Raw genomic sequence first — 21,921 nt, forward strand, 5'->3', positions numbered from 1 at the left:
TTCAAGGTCAAGATAAGCAGCCATGCTAAATGAAATTCTAATGACTGCGGTAATTGCCAAATTGCTGGAACTATATTGAAAGGGAAATGTCGAAGTCTGAGGTCACTTATCTCTCGTGAGTTAAATCATTTCAAGTGCTTAATGATCTCCTTCATATATTCCAATGAAAGTTTGGGAGCATTTTTAATGGAGCGGTGCCATCGCCAGCGCCAGCGCCAGATTCATTTCTTAAGTGTCGGAAATATCCCCCTTGATCTCGCTAACTAGACTATCTGCTTAAAAAGGGAAACATGCTTTGAAGGTCACAGGTTGAGATGAAAAACTATGAAAGTGAAGATGACAGGCTCATCACAGGCGTACATTAAGTTCGCACTCTTTGATTTCAGTGCCAAACGTAAAGGACCAGAAGAGGAGAAGCAGGAATGCAGGATTTGTCACGAAAAATAGCAGCAAGAGAATAACAGTAAACAACCTGTCATAAATAATAAACCTGCTGAAAATTTAGAACCAAAGACGTTTACATGGAGTTGGGAATTTATTATACACCAAGCAGAGGTATCATTTGGCTAAGTTTAGAGAAGGGTCAAGAGAAATCCGGATAATTAACTGCAGCTACAAGACACCAAGGAATTTGCAAAGAGACACAAGTTAGTTTTACACTTTATGGACTCTAAAAGACATGCTGTAAATGCATCCTTCATTTCACAGTTAATGCTCCAGGAATTCAAGAAAGTACTGTGTACTGCTTTCACTGAAATGCTGCTGAACCACAAATGGAAAGCAAAGAGCCTCAGGAAAAAGACGAAGGAATAACTGAAATGTTACCAACTGGATTGAAAATGTCATCAAACTTTTAGAACCCTTCTCCTCAACTATCTCCAATTTGCATAAAGGTTTATGGTCCAAAGTCATACAGTGGGGCAAAAAAGTATTTAGTCAGCCACCGATTGTGCAAGTTCCCCCACTTAAAATGATGACAGAGGTCAGTAATTTGCACCAGAGGTACACTTCAACTGTGAGAGACAGAATGTGAAAAAAAAAAAAAAAAAAATCCATGAATTCACATGGTAGGATTTGTAAAGAATTTATTCGTAAATCAGGGTGGAAAATAAGTATTTGGTCACCTCAAACAAGGAAAATCTCTGGCTCTCACAGACCTGTAACGTCTTCTGTAAGACGCTTTTCTGTCCCCCACTCGTTACCTGTATGAATGGCACCTGTTTGAACTCATCATCTGTATAAAAGACACCTGTCCACAGCCTCAAACAGTCAGACTCCAAACTCCGCCATGGCCAAGACCAAAGAGCTTTCGAAGGACACCAGGAAAAGTATTGTAGACCTGCACCAGACTGGGAAGAGTGAATCTACAATAGGCAAGCAGCTTGGTGTGAAAAAATCAACTGTGGGAGCAATCATCAGAAAATGGAAGACATACAAGACCACTGATAATCTCCCTCGATCTGGGGCTCCACGCAAGATCTCATCCCGTGGGGTCAAAATGATCATGAGAACGGTGAGCAAAGATCCCAGAACCACACGGGGGGACCTGGTGAATGACCTGCAGAGAGCTGGGACCAAAGTAACAAAGGTCACCATCAGTAACACACTACAACGGCAGGGAATCAAATCCCGCAGTGCCAGACGTGTTCCGCTGCTGAAGCCAGTGCATGTCCAGGCCCGTCTGAAGTTTGCCAGAGAGCACATGGATGATACAGCAGAGGATTGGGAGAATGTCATGTGGTCAGATGAAACCAAAGTAGAACTTTTTGGTATAAACTCAACTCGTCGTGTTTGGAGGAAGAAGAATACTGAGTTGCATCCCAAGAACACCATACCTACTGTGAAGCATGGGGGTGGAAACATCATGCTATGGGGCTGTTTTTCTGCAAAGGAGACAGGACGACTGATCCGTGTTAAGGACAGAATGAATGGGGCCATGTATCGTGAGATTTTGATCCAAAACCTTCTTCCATCAGTGAGAACTTTGAAGATGAAACGAGGCTGGGTCTTCCAACATGACAATGATTCAAAACACACCGCCCGGGCAACAAAGGAGTGGCTCCGTAAGAAGCATTTGAAAGTCCTGGAGTGGCCTAGCCAGTCTCCAGACCTCAACCCCATAGAAAATCTATGGCGGGAGTTGAAAGTCAGTGTTGCTCGGCGACAGCCCCAAAACATCACTGCTCTCGAGAAGATCTGCATGGAGGAATGGGCCAAAATACCAGCTACTGTATGCGCAAACCTGGTAAAGACCTATAGTAAACGTTTGACCTCTGTTATTGCCAACAAAGGTTATGTTACAAAGTATTGAGTTGTATTTTTGTTATTGACCAAATACTTATTTTCCACCCTAATTTACGAATAAATTCTTTACAAATCCTACCATGTGGATTCATGGATTTGTTTTTCACATTCTGTCTCTCACAGTTGAAGTGTACCTCTGGTGCAAATTACTGACCTCTGTCATCATTTTAGGTGGGGGAACTTGCACAATCGGTGGCTGACTAAATACTTTTTTGCCCCACTGTATATAGTGGATAAATATAAAAATTTTAGCTTCATATCTAATACATAGAAAACTTCCAGCGTGTTTTTTGCACTTTAAAACTAAGGTCATGTTTGGGGAAAAAAAATATTGGATGGCTGAAATTTTCTATGGCCCTTCTCATCAAAAATAAAACAGGATCTGTAGAGGAAATCTGACAAAGTCTCATATCCGAGCGCACACTCACACAAAAACTAATTGCAAAAAACAACCTGTAAGAATTTTGGAATTGTATAAATGTTATATAAATGCCATTTTTATTCAACTTGCAAGCTGGACTGAGCAAATATGATAAATTTTATAACATAAGATATCAATAGATAGTATAATCTGAAAAGATCTCAAATCTGCAGCTTACACATGGTACTCCAAGTGTAACTGATAAAATTATTTTGTTAAATATGTGCATATTTCTCTACTCTGGGGAAATCTTTAGATAAATGCCTATAATAACTGGCTATAACTAACCAATAATCAAACATGTTTTGTGTATCTATCCCAATTAACATGCCGTTTTTGTTTTTAAGAATTTCAGAATTTTACTTTCAACGGTTAAATTTAAAAGATTAATTTTCAAACATTACCTCAAAAAAAAAAAAAAAAAAAACACACAACAACAATCTGATAAGTGGAATTGTTGTTTCTTGGGGTATTTTAGGATTGTCTACGTGGATTAACTCATTTTTGGAGCCAGCCTCAGACGGACACTTGAGGAACTGTAATTTTTTGGAACTTTTACAGTGGCTCAATTTTACAGGCCCAGATGTTGCTACCTGTTTGCTAACATCAGTCTTTATACCTGTCAAAGGTATAACAGTCCCCAGTTAACACTGTCCTGGTGCGTTTATAGTCTTTATGATTGTACAAAATACAATATGCTGTCATTTCTGTAAATTACAGCCACATTAAGAGACAAAAGAGAAAAACCAGGGTATGCTTTAGAGCAGGTATACCTTATTACTACCATGAGAATACAGCTGCTCCTAGTTTTTCTATCAGATCCATACCACATTACACGCAGTTTCAAAAAAAAACAAAAAAAACAACAACAAACAAACAAACAAAAAAAAAAAACAACAAATAATATTGGTGACAATAAAACGCTTCGTGGGTGACACTGGAGTGGCTGGTCTGTGGAAACAGGGTCGGCCTTGTTGACCACGATGGATGCCAGACTATCACTGTCTTGATTTTTCTTCAACTGCATCTGTTGTGCTTTTTATACATTGCTCTATAATGTTATCAGTGAAATAGCAAACATTCAAGCTCAATTTTAGATCCTTCTGCCTCTCCAAGCCAACAAAACCTGTGCTTGCATAAGTGGAATGACTTTGAGAAATGCATGAGCCTAAAGACTAAGAATTAAATGTTCAGCATCCCTATAGCAGCACGAAATAAAATCTGATATTTGCTCTTGTTTTGCGGACCATCTGTGTCCATTACACAGGAATTGCAGGGTTTCTGCCAGGAAAGTTGTTAGACTTGGGGGGGCTATGTGCTCTGTCCACATCCATCTTGAAGTGCATACAACCTGTTCAGTTTGCAACCCCACAGCAGACAGCCTTTCTCACCATTTTTCCTGCTGATAAAAAGAGAGAATGTGGAGGGATATGTTGGCACCACCCTGGCATACATATGGTAGCTGACTCAGAAAGAATTGAGCGTGACAGCCAGTTTGCCGTGGTGACTCAACAGAGTCCAAGAACGGTTACTTTACCTAACCCATCACGCAAAAACTGTTTCACACAAAGGTGAACAAAGAAACAGACGGCTTCAAAAACTGACAGCAATTTTTCAGGATGCGTGTGGATGGCAGAAACGAACATCTCATTCAAATGGGTCATTCCACACTAATGTTAGGAAATCTAGGACTGCAGCAGACATAATACTCCGAACAATGATCATAATTTTGAAGGAAAAGATCCTCTGCTGCTGGGGTGCTACATGTCTCAAGGACATTAAGTTGTAGAGCTGGCTGGGTGGAAAATCATTTCCTGTATTAATTTCAGAGAAATCAGTTCTGAAGGCTAGGCTTGGATCAGAAGGAGACTTCATAAAAAAGGCAAAATGAGGCAGATTTGTGTCTCTGCAGACTGTAGAGCTACAAGATGACACCATCAGTTGAATAAAAATAAAAGTAAAATGCAAACCAACTTATCTATTGAATCTGTGAGAATTTAAGTTGTTATAGTGGGGGGGGGAAGAAAAAAAAAAAGTTCAGCAATAGCTTCCATAATCCCATTTTCACACTTGGCAGACAGATGGACATAAAGCTCAGGGCAACGATATTGACCAGACTGGCACTTCCCTGGAGTGTGACATACACGCACAAGAAAGCATACAACTTTGAGATACTCGAGGACATTGTCCACAGTATTGAAAAAGCTGAGTTGGTGCAGCAAATAACCAGGTGTGCAGAGCAGAGAAAGCAGGCAAGATTTGAAAGTCTCACCTAGAGAGCTCAAAAGTGTCAGCTGTTATCCACTTCTGAATGGTTATCAAATTGGTCTTTCCTAGGGATGGGTACCAGTGTCCGGTGACATAAACGGTAGTAACCAGACCGAAAAGCAGCGCACATTTCGGTGCTTTATTTCGGTGCTTTATTTTCCTGAGCTGTGATACACTTCTAGCCAATCATTTTACGTTTCCGAGGATAGTAGGCGGGGCCAGGTACGTACGTTCTTTTATGCAGAGCTACAGATTAAAAATGCCCAAGGCGAAGCGGTCAAAAGTCTGGCTGTACTTCACAGCAAAAGATGCAAACTCAGCAGCCTGCAACAAGTGCTTTAAGCTGATACTGTCAAAGGAGGTAACTCCTCAAATCCGATGAAACACCTGGCGACGCATAGCGTTTTTTTTTTCTCCAAAAACCAAGAAATGCGCTGTATTTGATAGCTTGCTGCGAGACCTCACACCAAGCGCATCTACTGTGGTGTGGTGCCTGTTATCGGACCCGGAGTTAGCAACATACCCAAAAACACGAAGAAGAGAGTCCTGGCCCCTAGCCCTGCCAGTGTAGCAGAAATGATGACGGATGATGATGGCAGCAGCAGCAGCCGTTCTTCTCTGCGTGAGTAATTTACGTTGAGTAGGCTAACCACGTTATTAAATTAATGCATGTAAGGTGAACTAGCAAACATCATCATATCTACATGCGGCTGTCTTCTTGTTTGATGGCAGATACTCCCTTCACCCTGGCCAAAAAGGCTAAAATGACCAAAGAAAAAGAGGGAAACAGCTGAACATGAGAGGTTTTTGGACAAAGTTTGTGTTTTTTCCATTGATTAAGCACTGCTTCCAGCCAAGAGTGATACCATATATGCCCTATAGCTGCAGAAAAGGCTAACATTGTTATCTTTTTACAAAAACCAAATCAAATCAAATCACTTTTATTGTCACATCACATGTGCAGGTACATTGGTACAGCACATGTGAGTGAAATTCTTGTGTGCGAGCTTCACAAGCAACAGAGTTGTGCAAAATACAATAATGTAAACAAGCAAAATACAAGAATGGCTACATCTGAAACTAATAAATATATGTACAATATATAATAGTATATGCATTTCTGGATGTGTATAGTAAATATTTTCCTACGTGTGTGTGTGTACATATTTTACAAATTAAATAGAGTAAACAATAAATAAAATATATAAAATATACAGAGTTGAGACATGTGCAAAACAGTGGCATTACTGTACAGTATGGAGTGCATAATGTTAAAGTTCCAGTAGTGAAGCTGAGGTGTCTATGACGTGTTCAGCAGTCTGATGGCCTGGTGAACCAGCTGAACATGAGAGGTTTTTGGACCAATTTTGTGTTCTCCATTCTTTAAGCACCGGTTCGAGCACCGTTTAAGCACCGGCACCGTTTCAAAAGTACCGATTTGGCACCGGTATCGGATAAAACCTAAACGATACCCATCCCTAGTCTTTCCTCTACGAGAAATGCTTTTAACCAGTCTGGACAAGCTTTGTACATTACAGTACAAAAGTATGGGGTTTTTTGGATTGGGGGGGTGGGGGGGTGGGGGGTTTGAGTTAGACTACTAGAGCTAACTGACATCCCATTCATACAGTCCCCTGAATATACCTAGGTATTCACCACTCATCCAACGTGTGAAACCTGCTGTGAGGACAATTAAAGTGTGGCCAGAGGGGACAGACGCAGTGCTCCAGGACAGATTTAAAAACGCAGACTGGAATATGTTTACCCACACAGACCTGGACCAGTACGCCTCATCTGTACTGGATTACATCTCCGAAACCACAGACAGTGTCACCACCCAGAAACGGATCACCATGTACCCCAACCAGAAGCCTTGGATGAACCGGGATGTTCGTCTCCTCCTGAAGGCCCACAACACCACCTTTAGGTCAGGAGATGCACACGCCTACAGCACAGCCAGGGCTAATCTAAAGAAGGGCATCAAAAAAGCCAAACAGCATTACAAAAAGAAGGTAGAAGAACACTTTTCCAACTCCAACCCCCGACGCATGTGGCAAGGACTCCAGACCATTACAGACTACAGGACCACCAAACCCTCCCCCGCATCCTCTGATGTCTCCTTCCTCAATGAGCTCAACAACTTTTATGCTCGTTTTGAGCGAGGGAACCCCACAACCGAAGCAGACGTGACGCCAGACCACCAACCTCTGACTCTCTCCCCCACCGATGTAGGAGCGGTGCTGAGCAGAATTAATGTCCACAAGGCTGCAGGTCCTGATGGCATCCCCGGGCGTGTTCTCAGAGCGTGTTCTGGGGAGCTTGCAGGAGTGCTCACAGACATATTCAACCTGTCCTTGGCCCATGCCGTGGTACCGGCCTGCTTCAAATCCACCTCCATCGTCCCGATACCCAAAAACTCCAACCCATCTAGCCTCAATGACTACCGCCTAGTAGCACTCACCCCCATCATCACAAAGTGCTTAGAGCGACTGGTCCTAGCACACTTCAAATCCTGTCTCCCCCCCACCCTGGACCCCCACCAATTCGCATACCGCCAGAACAGGAGCACAGAGGATGCAGTCTCCATCACACTGCACTCTGTCCTCTCACACCTGGACAACAACAACACATACGCCAGAATGCTGTTTATAGACTTCAGTTCAGCATTCAATACAATCCACCCCTCACAACTCATCAGGAAACTGACAGACCTGGCCATCAGTTCCCTCATCTGCAAATGGTTACTGGACTTCCTGACCAACCGCCCCCAACATGTCCGGCTGGATAACCGCTGCTCATCTACAATCACGATGAACACCGGTGTACCACAAGGCTGTGTGATGAGCCCTTTCCTCTACTCCCTCTTCACCCACGACTGCAGACCTGCTGACGGTTCCAACACCATCATTAAGTTTGCAGATGACACCACGGTGATTGGCCTCATCAGTGACAACGATGAGGCCGCCTACAGGGAGGAGGTGGATCGTCTGGCTGAGTGGTGCGACAGAAACAACCTGCTGCTTAACACCGAGAAGACCAAGGAGCTCATCGTGGACTACAGGAGGAATGCTGACCCACATCCACCCATCCACATTAAGGGGACGGCTGTGGAGCGTGTGAGCAGCTTCAAGTTCCTGGGAGTCCACATCTCCGAGGATCTCACCTGGACGACCAACTGCTCCAAGCTGGTCAAGAAGGCTCACCAGCGCCTCTTCTTCTTGAGGACTGAGGAAGAACCACCTGTCCTCAGACATCCTGGTGAACTTCTATCGTTGCACCATCGAGAGCATCCTGACCAACTGTATAACAGTCTGGTACGGGAACTGCTCTACCTCGGACCGGAAGGCGTTGCAGAGGGTCGTGAAAACTGCCCAGCGCATCGCCGGAGCACCACTTCCTGCCATAAAAGACATCTGCAGGAAGCGGTGTCTGAAAAGGGCTGGGAAAATCATCAGAGACCCCAGTCACCCATCACATGGACTCTTCACCCTCCTGCCCTCTGGGAGGCGCTACAGGAGCCTCCGGACTAAGACCACCAGGTACCGGAACAGCTTCTTCCCCACAGCCGTCAGACTCCTGAACTCTGCCTCCTGACATCTGACCCACGTTAACACATGGACTGAACATACACAGACCCACAATGGACAACTGTACCCTCAAACACACAATAATAACATGGACTGAACCACCACTTACAACCACTAGCACTTTATATAGCCTCTGTAGGAATTATATCTCACTTACCTTAACTGCACTACTGTATAGCTCTGTGTAAATAATCATTCTGTACATTTGATAATTTTTAATCCTACAACTGTTTACAACTTACATAGTTCCCATTTCTGTATAGCTGTATATCTCAGATTTCTGTAAAGTTATTTCATATTCTGTATAGTTTTTCATATTTATATCCTGTTCATAGCCTGTACATAGCTTGTACTCACTACAGCCTGTGCATACTTAGTTATAGAATATTCACAACATACTTCATACCGTGTACATTATAACATACCATAATAGACCCATTTCTGTAATATACTCACATATCTATATTATTGCTAATATATATTGTAATATATCTATATCACTAAAGCACTTCTGGATGGATGCAAACTGCATTTCGTTGCCCTGTACCTGTGCATGTGCAATGACAATAAAGTTGAATTCTATTCTATATACTTGTTTCCCTTCCCCCCTGTAAAAAGGTTAAAAGCTACCGATAATTCTATAATGCCTCACTAAAAATTCAAAGGAATGTCTCCAAAATCCAATATGTCTTAAGGCCGAAACAAACTGTTTATCTAATGGCCTGAAAGTGCACTGATGCCTGCTGTGAGTTGCCTGGAGCCACAATGAGTCATGCTATGCTCAAAGCACTTCTCAGACATTTTTAGCAGCAGGTTAGCTGCATAGGAACAATGGCCATAGCTTTCATGAGGGTAAACCTGCACTCAGCAAGCACTCGCATTACACTGTGCCTTCTGTCACTCCATTGAAAAGGTGGAAGGCAGGTCCTTGACAGAGTTTGCAGCTTTCAATGCCTAAAGAGAAACAACACTATCTGAGGGGCGCCTACAGGGTATTCTTTATGAATATGGAAACAAATACAACGGGCTTTCAACTGCAAAGGCAGTTTTTACAGTGATCTATTTAAACTATACATATAGCATGGCCTGGCTGAACAGACTAAAGGAACAACTCCATAGGTGAAATGACCTCTCATTTGATATTAAATGTAGATAATGGATTTTTAGAGGCCTTTAAATTTCTTGATGAATGTGTTTCACATGATTAATTTCAATCTTAGTTTCCCCGACTTGTCTTGTTCAGCAGAAATTTCACCTTTGCCGTGCAGACATCCAGGACTGTCATCTTTTCTTTTCTCTTTTTTTTTTTTGAAGCTGGCAGAAAGAAGTTGAGCGGAGGACTAATCCATCTCTGACAACATGAGAGAAAAATCCAAAGTCTTCATCGTATCATTTATAGACTTGGACAAAGAAACAGACCTCAGACAATTAAATGTCTGGTTAGTACAGCACCAACTACAAAGAAAAATCTACCGCAAACATAATCAAACCGCTCAAAAGCATGGATCCTATTCTTAATAAAAGTCTTTACTGGTTCTTTTACTGAGCTGCCTGCATTCAACTCCAACGATCACGTAATCACACATCAGGCTCATTGCAGCATTTTTTGGCATAAAAATGTCACCTTGTTTCAGAGCCATGTGGCTCACCCAGGCTACCTGCCAGCTGATGAAATGACAGGCTTTTTTTGCAACCGGTCAGAGATTGACAACCTATTCCAGCTGTCACTCCGTCCTGCTTGAGACGCCTTCATTCGTCCATCTGCCGTTTCTCATTCTCTGCCCTGATCTCTCTTCCACCCGCTCCTCTATCAGTCCCAGCCTGGCTCTAGGCTGTTCTCTTGACTTGAAACAAAGCTGTGGCCTCAGACCACAGCGATCCATAATGTCACACCAGGTGAGCTTACCAGCAGCTAGGCTGTGACAATAAAGTCATCCGCTCTCAATGGGCCGAGGGGAATGAAAACAAACACAAGAGCAGAACAATGGACACATCTGCACCAGAAAAACAAGAGATGGGGTGCTGCCAAAATGGAAAGATGCCCACTGGCGGCCTTACAGTGAGCAGAGTAGCAGTATACTGTGGCCTGCTCATAACACAAAACACATCCAGCAAATCGGTATTTATTCTGAATATTAAAAATTCTACTAGGAATTTCTGAATACAGCTATAATCCGCAGCTGTGTTTTCATCCCACTTTTGTCTTCGCTTTCTCTTAACACAAGCGAACGTGTCGGCTGATTAATATAAACTCCACAGCTCCCTGCGGCTGCAGTTGACTTTAATCACCTGGAAACCTAAAGTCTGGGGAAAAACAGAAACGGCAATACAGCTTCAACAACTCACAGGTTAATCAATCCAAGGCAAATTGATTGGCAACACTTTTAACTGATTAATTCCCAAGTAATCTTTTCAGGTCACTGGTTTCCAGCCTCGCTATGTTTCAGAGTTTTACGACAGTCAAATCTAAATCAAACCTTGTAAAATAAATCCAATACACTTTTGTACTGTCAATCACAAAGATATATTGATATTCAGCTCACAAAGCTCAAGTCAGTCTAATTTCACATTGGTTTCAATTTAGGAAGTGAAACTCCACTTCCTGTTTCTTTTTTTATGGCATGGAAACCACAAACGGAAAAATACAACATTTCGACTTCACACAGCACTTAGATACCATTCTGCTTCTTATACACATTTAAAAAGAATATGCCCATCATACTGTCAGTGGGTTGTTAAGTGTTTAATAAACATTAGGTTTAGTCAGTACATCTCCAGGGCCTTTGTGAGACAACTATGCATACAAGTATAAATAGGTTGTATACAGTTAAGGTAAGCGTTATCTTAGGAAACCTGTATAGTTTAATTTCTGATCTAATAAACAGATCTCAAGTAAATTAAACTCCGCTTATCAAAAAAATCTTTTGGTGGATGGCCCAAACCTCTTTGGTTGGTGCCAGAATTCTTTTATACGAGAAGAAAAACCCAGATCTCCTAAAACTGCAAGTCTCCGTTACATTGTTCTCATTAGAAAGTACTAATTTCTTAAGAGCTATAGGAAGCAGATACACGGGCCCTTGGGGACCAACTTAAGTCTGAGGCCAGTGGCTTAGTCGAGGACAATAGCAGGAGTGCTTTAAATCCCAAAACATCCTCGTTGCTGAAGAAGGAAACCAAAGCACCCAGAACAAACCCATGTAAACCCAAGAGACGTGAAACCTCCAGAGTATATTAAAATTCTAAGGAGAGACGATATATTGAAAAACAACACAGGAGGAGAAACAAACAGCGGCCGTGTAACCCTTTATAGTAACTGCAATAAAATCAGAGACTTGATTCATTTTATTTACAGAGCGATCAAAAGACTGATGAGTGAGTCATACACCTGAGATGTAAAGATATGCTAGAAGCTTACATAAAACCTACCTTGAAACAAGGAAAATAAGCAAAAGACTTCAAATGAAGACAACAAAATCTGGACGACGCAGAACAAAAGGCATTTAAGACGTGCCAACCTGAGAGCTAGCCAATCCTCCAACAAGGGATTGAGCCAACAAGCACAATAAACAAAATTAAGCAGGGAAACGTGCACCCAAAACTCAATATAACATAACCAGCTCACGGAGTAGAAAGCCTGAACAACTACCACTTTTTATCACCTCGTTGTGGAGAAAACTACTTGACATTCGCAATAACCCTTTCTTTGGTATTTATTTGATTAAACCAGCTCTTAGCCATCTACCTAGCTTCCCTGCTGATGCTAAGCAGCAAGTTTCTAGGGACTTTCTGCAAAATGTTGGAGGGATTAAATTGAAAAGAGGAAAAATTACTCAAGAATAAGCTGAGTTGAGCTATTTGAACTATTCAGTAATGCTTCAGGGACGCTTTAAGCAGCCGATCTTATTAAATGGACTCTGGTGTAAGTAGTCTATCAGCTACAGAAGACATTCAATTTAACCTGAGGCAGAGGCCGACAAAATAATACATCAACCCTATCCTCCCCCTTCATAAAACCATACAGCACATATATTACACATGAACATGCACACAAACAAACTGATAAAGCAGTTATTTGGAACAATAAAATTTCTTTGGCTTCACCGCCAAAGCCTCCCTCTGTTTGAATGCCTGGCAGGCATTAATTTCTTCTCTCTCTTTCCGCCTCCTACTATCCTATCGCCGTTTCTCTCACTCCTCCTTTCTTCTCCTCTCTGTATGCAGGTGCGTTCGCCCACTGAGCTGCATGCTGACTCCTGTCAGTAAGAGGACAGGGATGTATGATAAGCACAGATCTTCTTTGTTCCCTACACCCAACTTCGCCCTGAACCATCCAGAGTGCATCGAGGACCACTTCAAAGCCAAAGTGAAGGCGAAAAAGAATGCAGTAAGAGTGAGGCAACATTCGAGGCAGCATTGTCAGACTTGTTACCTTGTTTGTGGTTTGGTGCTGTGGATTATTTTCAGTCTGTCTTAACAAGCAGATATTAGGTTTCTTGCTTCAGTCGAACTCTACTCTTTTCCCCCTCGGGAGGAGCACTACTTTTATGCTGGTTCTGCGCAAGCATCACTATATACACCTGTTGGTCTCGCATTGTTTAGTCAAGTGCAAGAAACAATTCTCATTTGTCAAGCTCTTCACGAAGCTCTAAAAATAACAGAGGCGCCCCTATAAAAACTATTATTCCACAGACGGAAGGGTGAAGGCATTGCTCGACGGTTGTGCTGCTGAGCAAACTCAAAGCATGAAAACTTACTGCTGACCAGTTACTCAATTCGACCAATGTGTCTTCTCAACAAAAAGACTAAACAAAAGTGCGCCGGTATTCAACGAGTGCTCTCAATTACGGCCTTGCATCTGTTAAGCAGACACGTCTCTCGATCTGTTGCCCCCCTACTCCCCTCCTAGATGGATGGATACTCCAGCATGAGCGGTCACGGAACAACGATCGCGTCAGAGACTCCATGACAACGCCAAACAGCTGGATAAAAGATGGATCGACCACACATTTTCACTTTGCGTGACACACACCAAGCTGTTTATTGTCACATTGATCGTTTTTTAGAGCCGATTGCTAAACATTGTTTTCGCTTCCTTTCCCCTCAGTCACGTTTGTCTGGAGGCTTTGTGACCACAGTGTGAGCGTGTTTTATGATCACTAGCCTTTTCTTTCAAAAGAACGACAAAGAAGCGTACCCGTCTGTATCGCTCCTGCCCCCTCATATACTATGTGAATGTTTGTGGGCGAATTCAGCTGAAAGGTAGCATCTTACCAAGCACATAACCGTCTTCGGAGTTTGACAGATGTATTCGATCTATATTAGACAGGCTACTCTGGCAGCAACCGCAAATCTGCACAGTATGCTGCACTAAATGTTCCCACCAAAGCGAGCCTTTCAATTCTGATAAATAATCTGTAGTGCATTTGCCAGCACCTGAATAAATTTTTAACAAAAGAGAAGTCTTACCTTTTTTTAAACAATGTGGCCTGAAATTTATTAGACCGGCGGTCCAAAGGTGAACGAATGGCACAACACTGGAAACACTGCCATTTACATCTTTAAATGTTAAAAATTATAGAGTGCATAATCATACTCTTAGCCTCGAACAAGAAGCACAATGTCAAAGGACAATGCTCTTAAAATCTCATTAGCAAACGGCTGCCAAAATTTATAAGACTGTGGTTTAGAAAGCTAAGGCAGACGACAGGCTCAAGCTAATTTGTAATGAATAATAAACCAAGGCTCTTTTATACCGTGCCCTATATAAACAGGGGACTATGTTCAAACCTATCTGACCATAGTGTAATTAAATGTAAAGTTAAACAAATACTTAACTGGCTTCACATGTCCTTTAAAAGCTGCTAACGTGTGGGTGAGTACAGCTCTGAATGTGAGGCAGGGGCAATTCATCACACTAACAAACTGAACTACCTCTCTCATAGTGCCATGACCCTCCACGAAGGGGTCTGCAAAGTCGTGTGTTCTCTGAAAAGCTGACGAGTGAAACCAGAGAGGTGGCGATCTTGCCAGTGCTTTCAAAAACAGCTAATGAGCAACACTGGCTAAAACATAGACGCTTACAGTTTGTCTATAAGAGGAGCACTAACACCATTGTCTTCAATACTCAATGCAATGCCTGCAGTACAATGGCTTAGCAGTATCAGTCACGTGGTGTCTTTGTGATAACTGCAAACTTGTTTGTTACCTATGCACTTAACACATCTTTCCTTTTATGCATACAGGCCAGGCTCGACTAAAAGCCATTAACACAACCTCAGAACAAAGGGTATAAAGAAAGTAAATTCAAGTAGTCTCAGTTCTCAATCATGAACAGGCATTTAAAACAAATCCAAAACCTTGGTCTCTGTTAGAAGAAATAAAGATCCAAAATCAAATGACAACAGAAGACTGGGTTGTTTGTGTGACTTTCATTGTACTAGGCAGCGGCTACCCCAGGCCTGTTGCTGTTTCCTGCCAGGAGCAGCTCAGCGACACATGCCCCAGGTGCCCTGGAAGAGATCTGTCGCTTCCTGTCTTCACACATGGAGCGCTCCTCAGATTCGCAAACCTCGCTGCAATGCCTGACACTAGTCCGCTGGGAAGCCTTGCCTCCAAAACAGCACTTAATCATCAGAGGCTTGATATGAAGTCTCCTGACTGGGGAGAAAACAGAAAATGAAAGTTCTGTAAGGAAGAGGAAAAGAAACTCTTCCTGTGTCCTTTAGGTGCTGCGACATAACTTCAGCGCAAAGGTGGAATAGAAATATAGCAGCTAGCTTTGGCACTGGGGCATGCTGTAAAATACTAATACGCAGCTGTGGTCAACTCCAACCCGTTAACCAAGACTTAATGTAAGTCTTCCTTGTAAGTACCAAGCATAATATCAGGAAGGATGGGCTCCTTAGGGGGAAAAAATCCTGCTTCAGGTAACTGGACACCAAATCTGCGCTGAATATTTTATAATCTGCCGGACAGTTGGGGGTTTAAGCAAGGATCACAGCTCCAGCCAAGTGTCTGGTGGAAAGATCAGTCACAACTTATTCTCCATTTTCCCACACTACAGCATTAGCTCACATGTTGCTGTGCCAGCAGCTGCTGGCCTAATCTACTTTCAGATAAAAGTTTTGAAAAAGACAGAATTAAAGGAGAGTGAAAAACACTCAGCAAAGTCCATCATAGACCACATTATTAAAGCAATCAGAGACACTAAAACATCATTTCTGAGGTGTTAACTCATATCAGAGTGTTGTCTGAAACAGCAAAGGACTGTATAATGTATCTGTGAAACCGCTGACATTTCACACGTCTTGTTTTTCTATTAACACTCAAAAACAGGTCATAATCATTGGATGTTTTCCTCTGCATCTTACATCAAAGTCACTATCACCCCCCCCAAAAAAGAAGATGGGAAAGATTCTGCATTGCTATCCAGCTGTCGTACTAATAGAGCCTCCAGTTTTGCAGGTTTCCAACGGCGATGATCAAGAACAAAGCTGACAAAGTGTTAAAATTTTAAGGATTTCTTTGGGGGGAGGGAGAGGAAGTCGTTTTGTACATTTTAAGCCCAGAAACAAGAGCACAGTGAAAAAGAGAATGTAGGCAAGTGTGATGAAATAACAGGAATATCCTTTAGAGCATGTTAGGCAGTTTTCCAATGGCTCCCATTTAAAAATCTTGTCTTGACCCGGTAACACTGCTTTAGTAAATGTGTGCACAGATTGCATGAATTCCACAGCAGGAGAAGGCACAAGCACAATCATCTCTCTCACCTTCACCTAAACATGACCCTTGCAAATTCAAACGTTTTTCAGCTGTAAGGATTTGTCGAACTGAAGTTATATGCAGATATGCAACTGGAGCTGAGCACACAGTATTTAACATTGTACTTTAAATACAGAGAAGATGTACTTTGTTTAGAGCTGAGAGAGAGAGAGAAAGAGCTCAGAGCTGAGAGATTCCTAATAAACTTAAACAATACGGACAGCCAGGCTGAAGATGACACTCCAAGGATAAGATTTAACCCACAACAAACAACCACTGACTACCAGCAAAACCCAGCTCTCAGCAGCCCGAGTTAATCCCAAGGAAGGCTCAGGCTGTCTTGTTCTCAATTTCATGATAAAAATTAATCTTCCCGCTATCAGTTACATTTATTTTGTCATGACAGGTCACCGTCTTCATTTTAATGACTCAAAAAAATCCCTGGCCTTATACTGAGCCAAGTCTGGAAGCAGCCAACTTGGGCTGCACTGCGTCTCACACACTCACACACACCCTCCCAGTTTGGCGGTCTATTTAATGTCCAGAACTTCCAATTTCTCTCTCTAACCTTTCACTGCAGTGCTGCCAGCCGGATATTCACTTATTACTCCCCACATTTATGCTTAACATATCTGTGGGCAGTGATGAGCTTGGAGCCTGGAAACCAGACTGACTATTTTGATGCTTTAATTAATCAATCATTTAATCTGAGTGTTATCTGACTGACATTACTGCATCTAAAAAGCAATGCTTGTGCTGAACTGGTAATCTGTACAACCCTGAGCTGAAGAATCTGAAAAAGTAGCACACCACCAGTGAGTATCAAATCTCTTTTCCGAACAGCTTCTGAAAACCCAATTAATTTAATTCACAAGCATGTGATGCAGGGAAAAAGTCCCCTTACAAAGCAAACCTTACAGCTACTCGCAAAAATTAGTTTGGTATTTTTATGCATGATAAAGCTACTTCTGGCTGTTCCCTTCTACACAAGGGGTCACATGTTTGGCGCTCTTCCTGATGGACTTCAGAGGGACTTGTGCCCCCCTCTCAGAACCGAACTGGTAATCGTTGGCTTGTTGGGTGAACGTGTAAAACGGCAAATTCTTCAAAGATCACCAACAACAATCTCACATGACCCTGTACTGCTGTAGCAGATTTATACTCGATTAAGGGGGGGGGGGGGGGGGGGGGGGGGGGTTGCTGACAAAAAACAAAAAAAAGTGTAACGGTTAAATGTGAATTATGCAACTGGTGAATTTCTGTCTATGTAGACTGCAACACATGTGAGATTTTTGACAATTTACCAAAGCAAATTGCCGTATTATCCAAAACAGGTTGGATGCAATTGCCAACATGACCCCATTCAGCCACAGACTGACTGCAGACTGCAACATTTATGGTAGGTTTTGTTGAGTGTCAGCAATCTCATTTTGCAGCTATGGACGAAATAAAGTGAGATAACTTCGTATTACTGGATAAAACAGGTGTTGGCAAAGTTTATCTTTAAGGACATACTATGCTGTTGAAAAAGAAAAGTGATAAATTGCAATTTATGTTACTGCAGTATATCAAAAAATTATTAAAAAATTAAATTAAATTAAATTTAAAAAAAAAAAAAATCACAGTAATATTATATCCCAAGTATCTGAAGTGAACCCCGCCTCTAGTGGCTACCAGAGAGTCCATACATTAACCCCACTGAGAATCTGGGATGTGCTCGGACGTTATCAGTATAAGAGCTTCTCAGAAACACAATGTGACTCTAGATGACGATAAATGTTATGACATTCCATAAGCTTATTTTAAATACGTTGTTTTGTAGCTTAATGATAACTGAATATTTAAAACTCCAGACTACCCCTGTCATTTATATACACGACAGCACAGTGACACCGTTTCCTCACAGCAAAGAGGTCCTGGGGGTCCTGAATTCGATTCCATTACCTGGCCAGGGCAAAAGACTGTGGGAGGAAAGCTAGTGGGTTAGGTTAATTAGTAAATCTAAAATTCCCCATAGGTTTGAATGTGAATGAATGGTTGTCTGTCTCTATCTGGTAGCCCTGCAATAGACTGGCGACGCGTCCAGGGTGTAGCCTGCCTTTAGCCCTTCAGTAGCTGGGATGGGCTCCAGCCTCTGCGACCCTGACAAGGATAAGCGGAAGAGAACGGATGAATAATACTACATAAAAGGTGCTGGTCCACTGTTTGCGGCAATCAGCTGCCCCTCCAGTGACACTTCTCCTTGTCCTGTTCAGCAGCCTAGGCAAACAACAGATGAACGGCACTAGCCATCTAGGCTATGCCAGTCTCCTAATGTACTCCAGTTATTGTGAGCCAAATCATCATTTATCTTTATGTAAATGGGGTTAAGTGATTCTTTTGTTCTCTTGCTGACATAGTGCACCTTACCTTACTTTAGGAGAGAGAAGTTGGCCGTTAGTAGCTACACACTGTGTCTGCACCTAGGCAGCAGTACTGTTCCATCTGTGCCACACAGCAGGCTGGCACCTATGTCCTCCACCCACCCTTGGAGTGCCCCAGCCATCAGGCTTTACACCTTTCTTGGCACGAACCCTAATTAGCTCAATCAATGGATGAAAATAAATAAATAAATGAATCCCACCTGAATGCCAACTAATCCCCCCTGATTTTTAAATAAACAAATATTAGGAAATTAAAATTAGCACAGCCAGATATAGCCGAACCACGGCAGCGACCCTTCTGCAAAAATCAGCACAGCTCAGAGCATTTGCATACTGCAGAATAAGCTTGACATTTGGGTGCTTGTAAATCCAATCTTGATTCTTCAAATTGCCAGCTTGTTTAACGTAATGGTTAGCTGCTGATAATTTGAAGCTCTGTGCAGAGGGGGGAAAAAAAACAATAAAAAACAATAAGCGCTTAGACAACAACGGACAACGGCACTGATGGTGTGTCTGGTGCTGACTTCCAATCAGCATCCAGTGTTCACACAGCTGGAAAAAACAAAACAAAAAACACACAATTTCTTTCTGTCACAAAAGTGAGAAAGTTATAGTGCTTGATGAAACATAATTACAAAACTCTTTAAAAGATGACCAAACAAACATTAGTACATGTTTAAAAAGGACACTCAAAGTAAAAACCCAAGGGAGGGTCAGGTTTGTCGGATTGTTAGGAGTATGAATTATTAAGATGTCAGTCGGTTCTTGTTCAAAACATGACACAAGGGGAGGAGGACAATTTAGTATCAATGAACAGCTAACTGTAGATATATTTTTTTTGATGCAAGTCTCCACTTTAATAAGGATACTGTGCATTATAAAATAAAAATAAAAACACTCCAATGCGACAGAATTTACAGTTTTACACATTTAAGCTGGCAACAGACGGTTGAAACGGTGCTTTGTTTTGTGTTGGGGGGACAAAAATTGAGAACAGATGCAGACTACTCGTTGCTGCGAGGGCTTTTTAAACTTCTGAATATCAAAGAATGTCTTTGCTTTCTTTCCTGTGACATGCTGCCAAAGACCTGTGTCATTCTTGCTGTGCAACTGTGGAAACGGGTGCCACATTATAGCTTTATACTGAGGCAAAACAGCTCCCACTGCTACTGTGAAATGCAGCACAGTACCATAGATAATATACTGTATCCAAAAGCTCTATGACTACCCCCCCAAACTTTAATCCGGAAATATGAAGGTTGTAAAAGCAGCTTCTAATGAGTGCAAGACACATGGGACTACTCATTAACAGCGCTAAGGTCAGCCCTTTCAGCAAATTCCAGTCTGAGAAAAGGAGCAAGCTCATCTGAACCACGCAGAACCTCCCACAGCCATAAGCCTTGGCCCTTGGCTTTTAAATGCAATCACGTTATCAACATAATTGAAGACGCAAGTGTCACCCTGAACTAGATGGAGCACCTGTCCTTGAAAATTAATAAATGGATGCATCAGTTCTGCTGCCTCGTTGAATGCCACACAATATAAGAGAGCAATGAGGGAATGACAGGGCAACCAGGCGGCCGCCTGTGAGCCCATGTGACACTGTTACAAAGCGGAATAATTCTCCATTGTGATGACAGACACGCCAGATCGGATCAGTTGGCTTCCGGGTTACAACCTGCTGTTACGAGAAGCACCGGCTGGAAGCTTGCAAGAGACCCTGGTCATTCAAGATGTAGCGAAGCAACAATAAGACATGAGAAAACCAAACTACTTCAATCAATCAAACACATCAATCAAGCACACGAGTAAAATAATCAGGCTGTTAACTATTTTACATTTTCACTGGTTAAAATGCAGATTTATTTATTTTTTTCTCTGCTCTTTCAATCCGAATAAAGTTCCTGCAGCTGAAGACTCAAGGCAGAGCTCACTGCAGCAAGTACACAAACCTACTGTTGGGTAACACACAACTGGACAACTGGTCAAACCAGACTAGTTAGCTAGCTCTTTATCATATTTAAATGTCAAGGTCCCGCAGATGGGCTGCACATTGGGCCACCGAGCCCGTATATACAAGTGTATGTGCCAGGGTCATTTGGGGGGGGGGCATGCTGTGTAATAACGAGCATGAGCCGCTAACGAACCACAGCACGAAATCAAAATTAAAGTTAAAGCTGAGCTGCATTCAAAAACTTAACACCGCTGCGATTGTGCTAACTTTATAAAGCGTAAAGCAAAGCAAGGAGATAAATAAATATACGTCGTGTTTAATTTAAAAAAAAAAAAATACCTCCCCTCTGTAGGGATTAAATTCTCAGTCTCTCATTTCCATTACAAGCAAGTGTAACCAGCGAACAGCAGACAGTAGTTAGCTAGCTTACCACGGGTCGAACTCGTGGATGATGCTCTCGAACCGGATCACCGCAAAAAGTCTGGAGCTGAATCCCGCCAGGCAGGCCAGAAAAAGAATGCTAAACGAGAGTAAAGACTGCCACCCAGCTGGCTGTGTCAGTCCGCCAGACAGGCCTCCTTTGCCCCCTCCTCCACCCGCGGCGCCGGGTCGACTGTTCCCGTGCACCGAGCCCCCGGCGTTGGTGGACGCTTTGTGCTTGCCGTCGCTGGCTGCGTGTTGCTCCGCCATTTCTGCGCGCAGTGTCGGCTGGATTTGCTCCTGCCCCGCTCCACGTCTTTCCCCCCGCTCCGTACTGTCGTATACTTCCCTATGCTGTGCCCACTTCTCTCAGGTATCCTATCATCTAACTCCTTCGGGTGTAAGGTATGATTTAATTTGGTATCGCTACTCCGGGAGACCGCAGTTACATCCCGAAACGCACACTCATGCGCCACATACCGAGGCTGCAACCGTCAATCCGCTTCACGATTGAACGCCGGCGGAGAGGGGCGGGAGGGATGCGAGAGGCGGGCTCTAGGACGCTCAGGCGACCTCTCACAGATCGACAGGTACGAAGGGGCGGGATTCTATGTATCTAGACCAATCAGAGAAACGAACCTTCTAATCCGAAAGAAAGTTTTACCAATGAAAACGGAGCAAAATTATGGCTGCAACTGATTGAAATAGGGATTATCCTTATTATACTTTCGATAAAGTAAATCCGATAGTAACTATAAATCAAACTTTTATCACTATTTTTTT

At 42.6% G+C, this 21,921-nt stretch overlaps 1 protein-coding gene across 1 annotated transcript in view; it reads right to left on the reverse strand.

Annotated features, from left to right (window-relative positions):
• LOC146609533 (dolichyl-diphosphooligosaccharide--protein glycosyltransferase subunit STT3B) overlaps positions 1-21,617 on the reverse strand; it is a 105,815-nt gene extending 84,198 nt beyond the window's left edge. Inside the window, exon 1 of the mRNA XM_085346980.1 lies at positions 21,149-21,617. Within this exon, the coding sequence (XP_085203106.1) occupies positions 21,149-21,408 (260 nt within the window). The 5' untranslated portion in view covers positions 21,409-21,617. The remainder of the gene's footprint in view (positions 1-21,148) is intronic.
• Between the last annotated feature and the right edge of the window lie 304 nt (positions 21,618-21,921).

Source organism: Diplotaxodon limnothrissa, linkage group LG22, assembly GCF_057381915.1.
Source record: "Diplotaxodon limnothrissa isolate DT_005_m linkage group LG22, D_limnothrissa_male_GT1.1, whole genome shotgun sequence".
NCBI classification, from domain to species: domain Eukaryota; kingdom Metazoa; phylum Chordata; class Actinopteri; order Cichliformes; family Cichlidae; genus Diplotaxodon; species Diplotaxodon limnothrissa.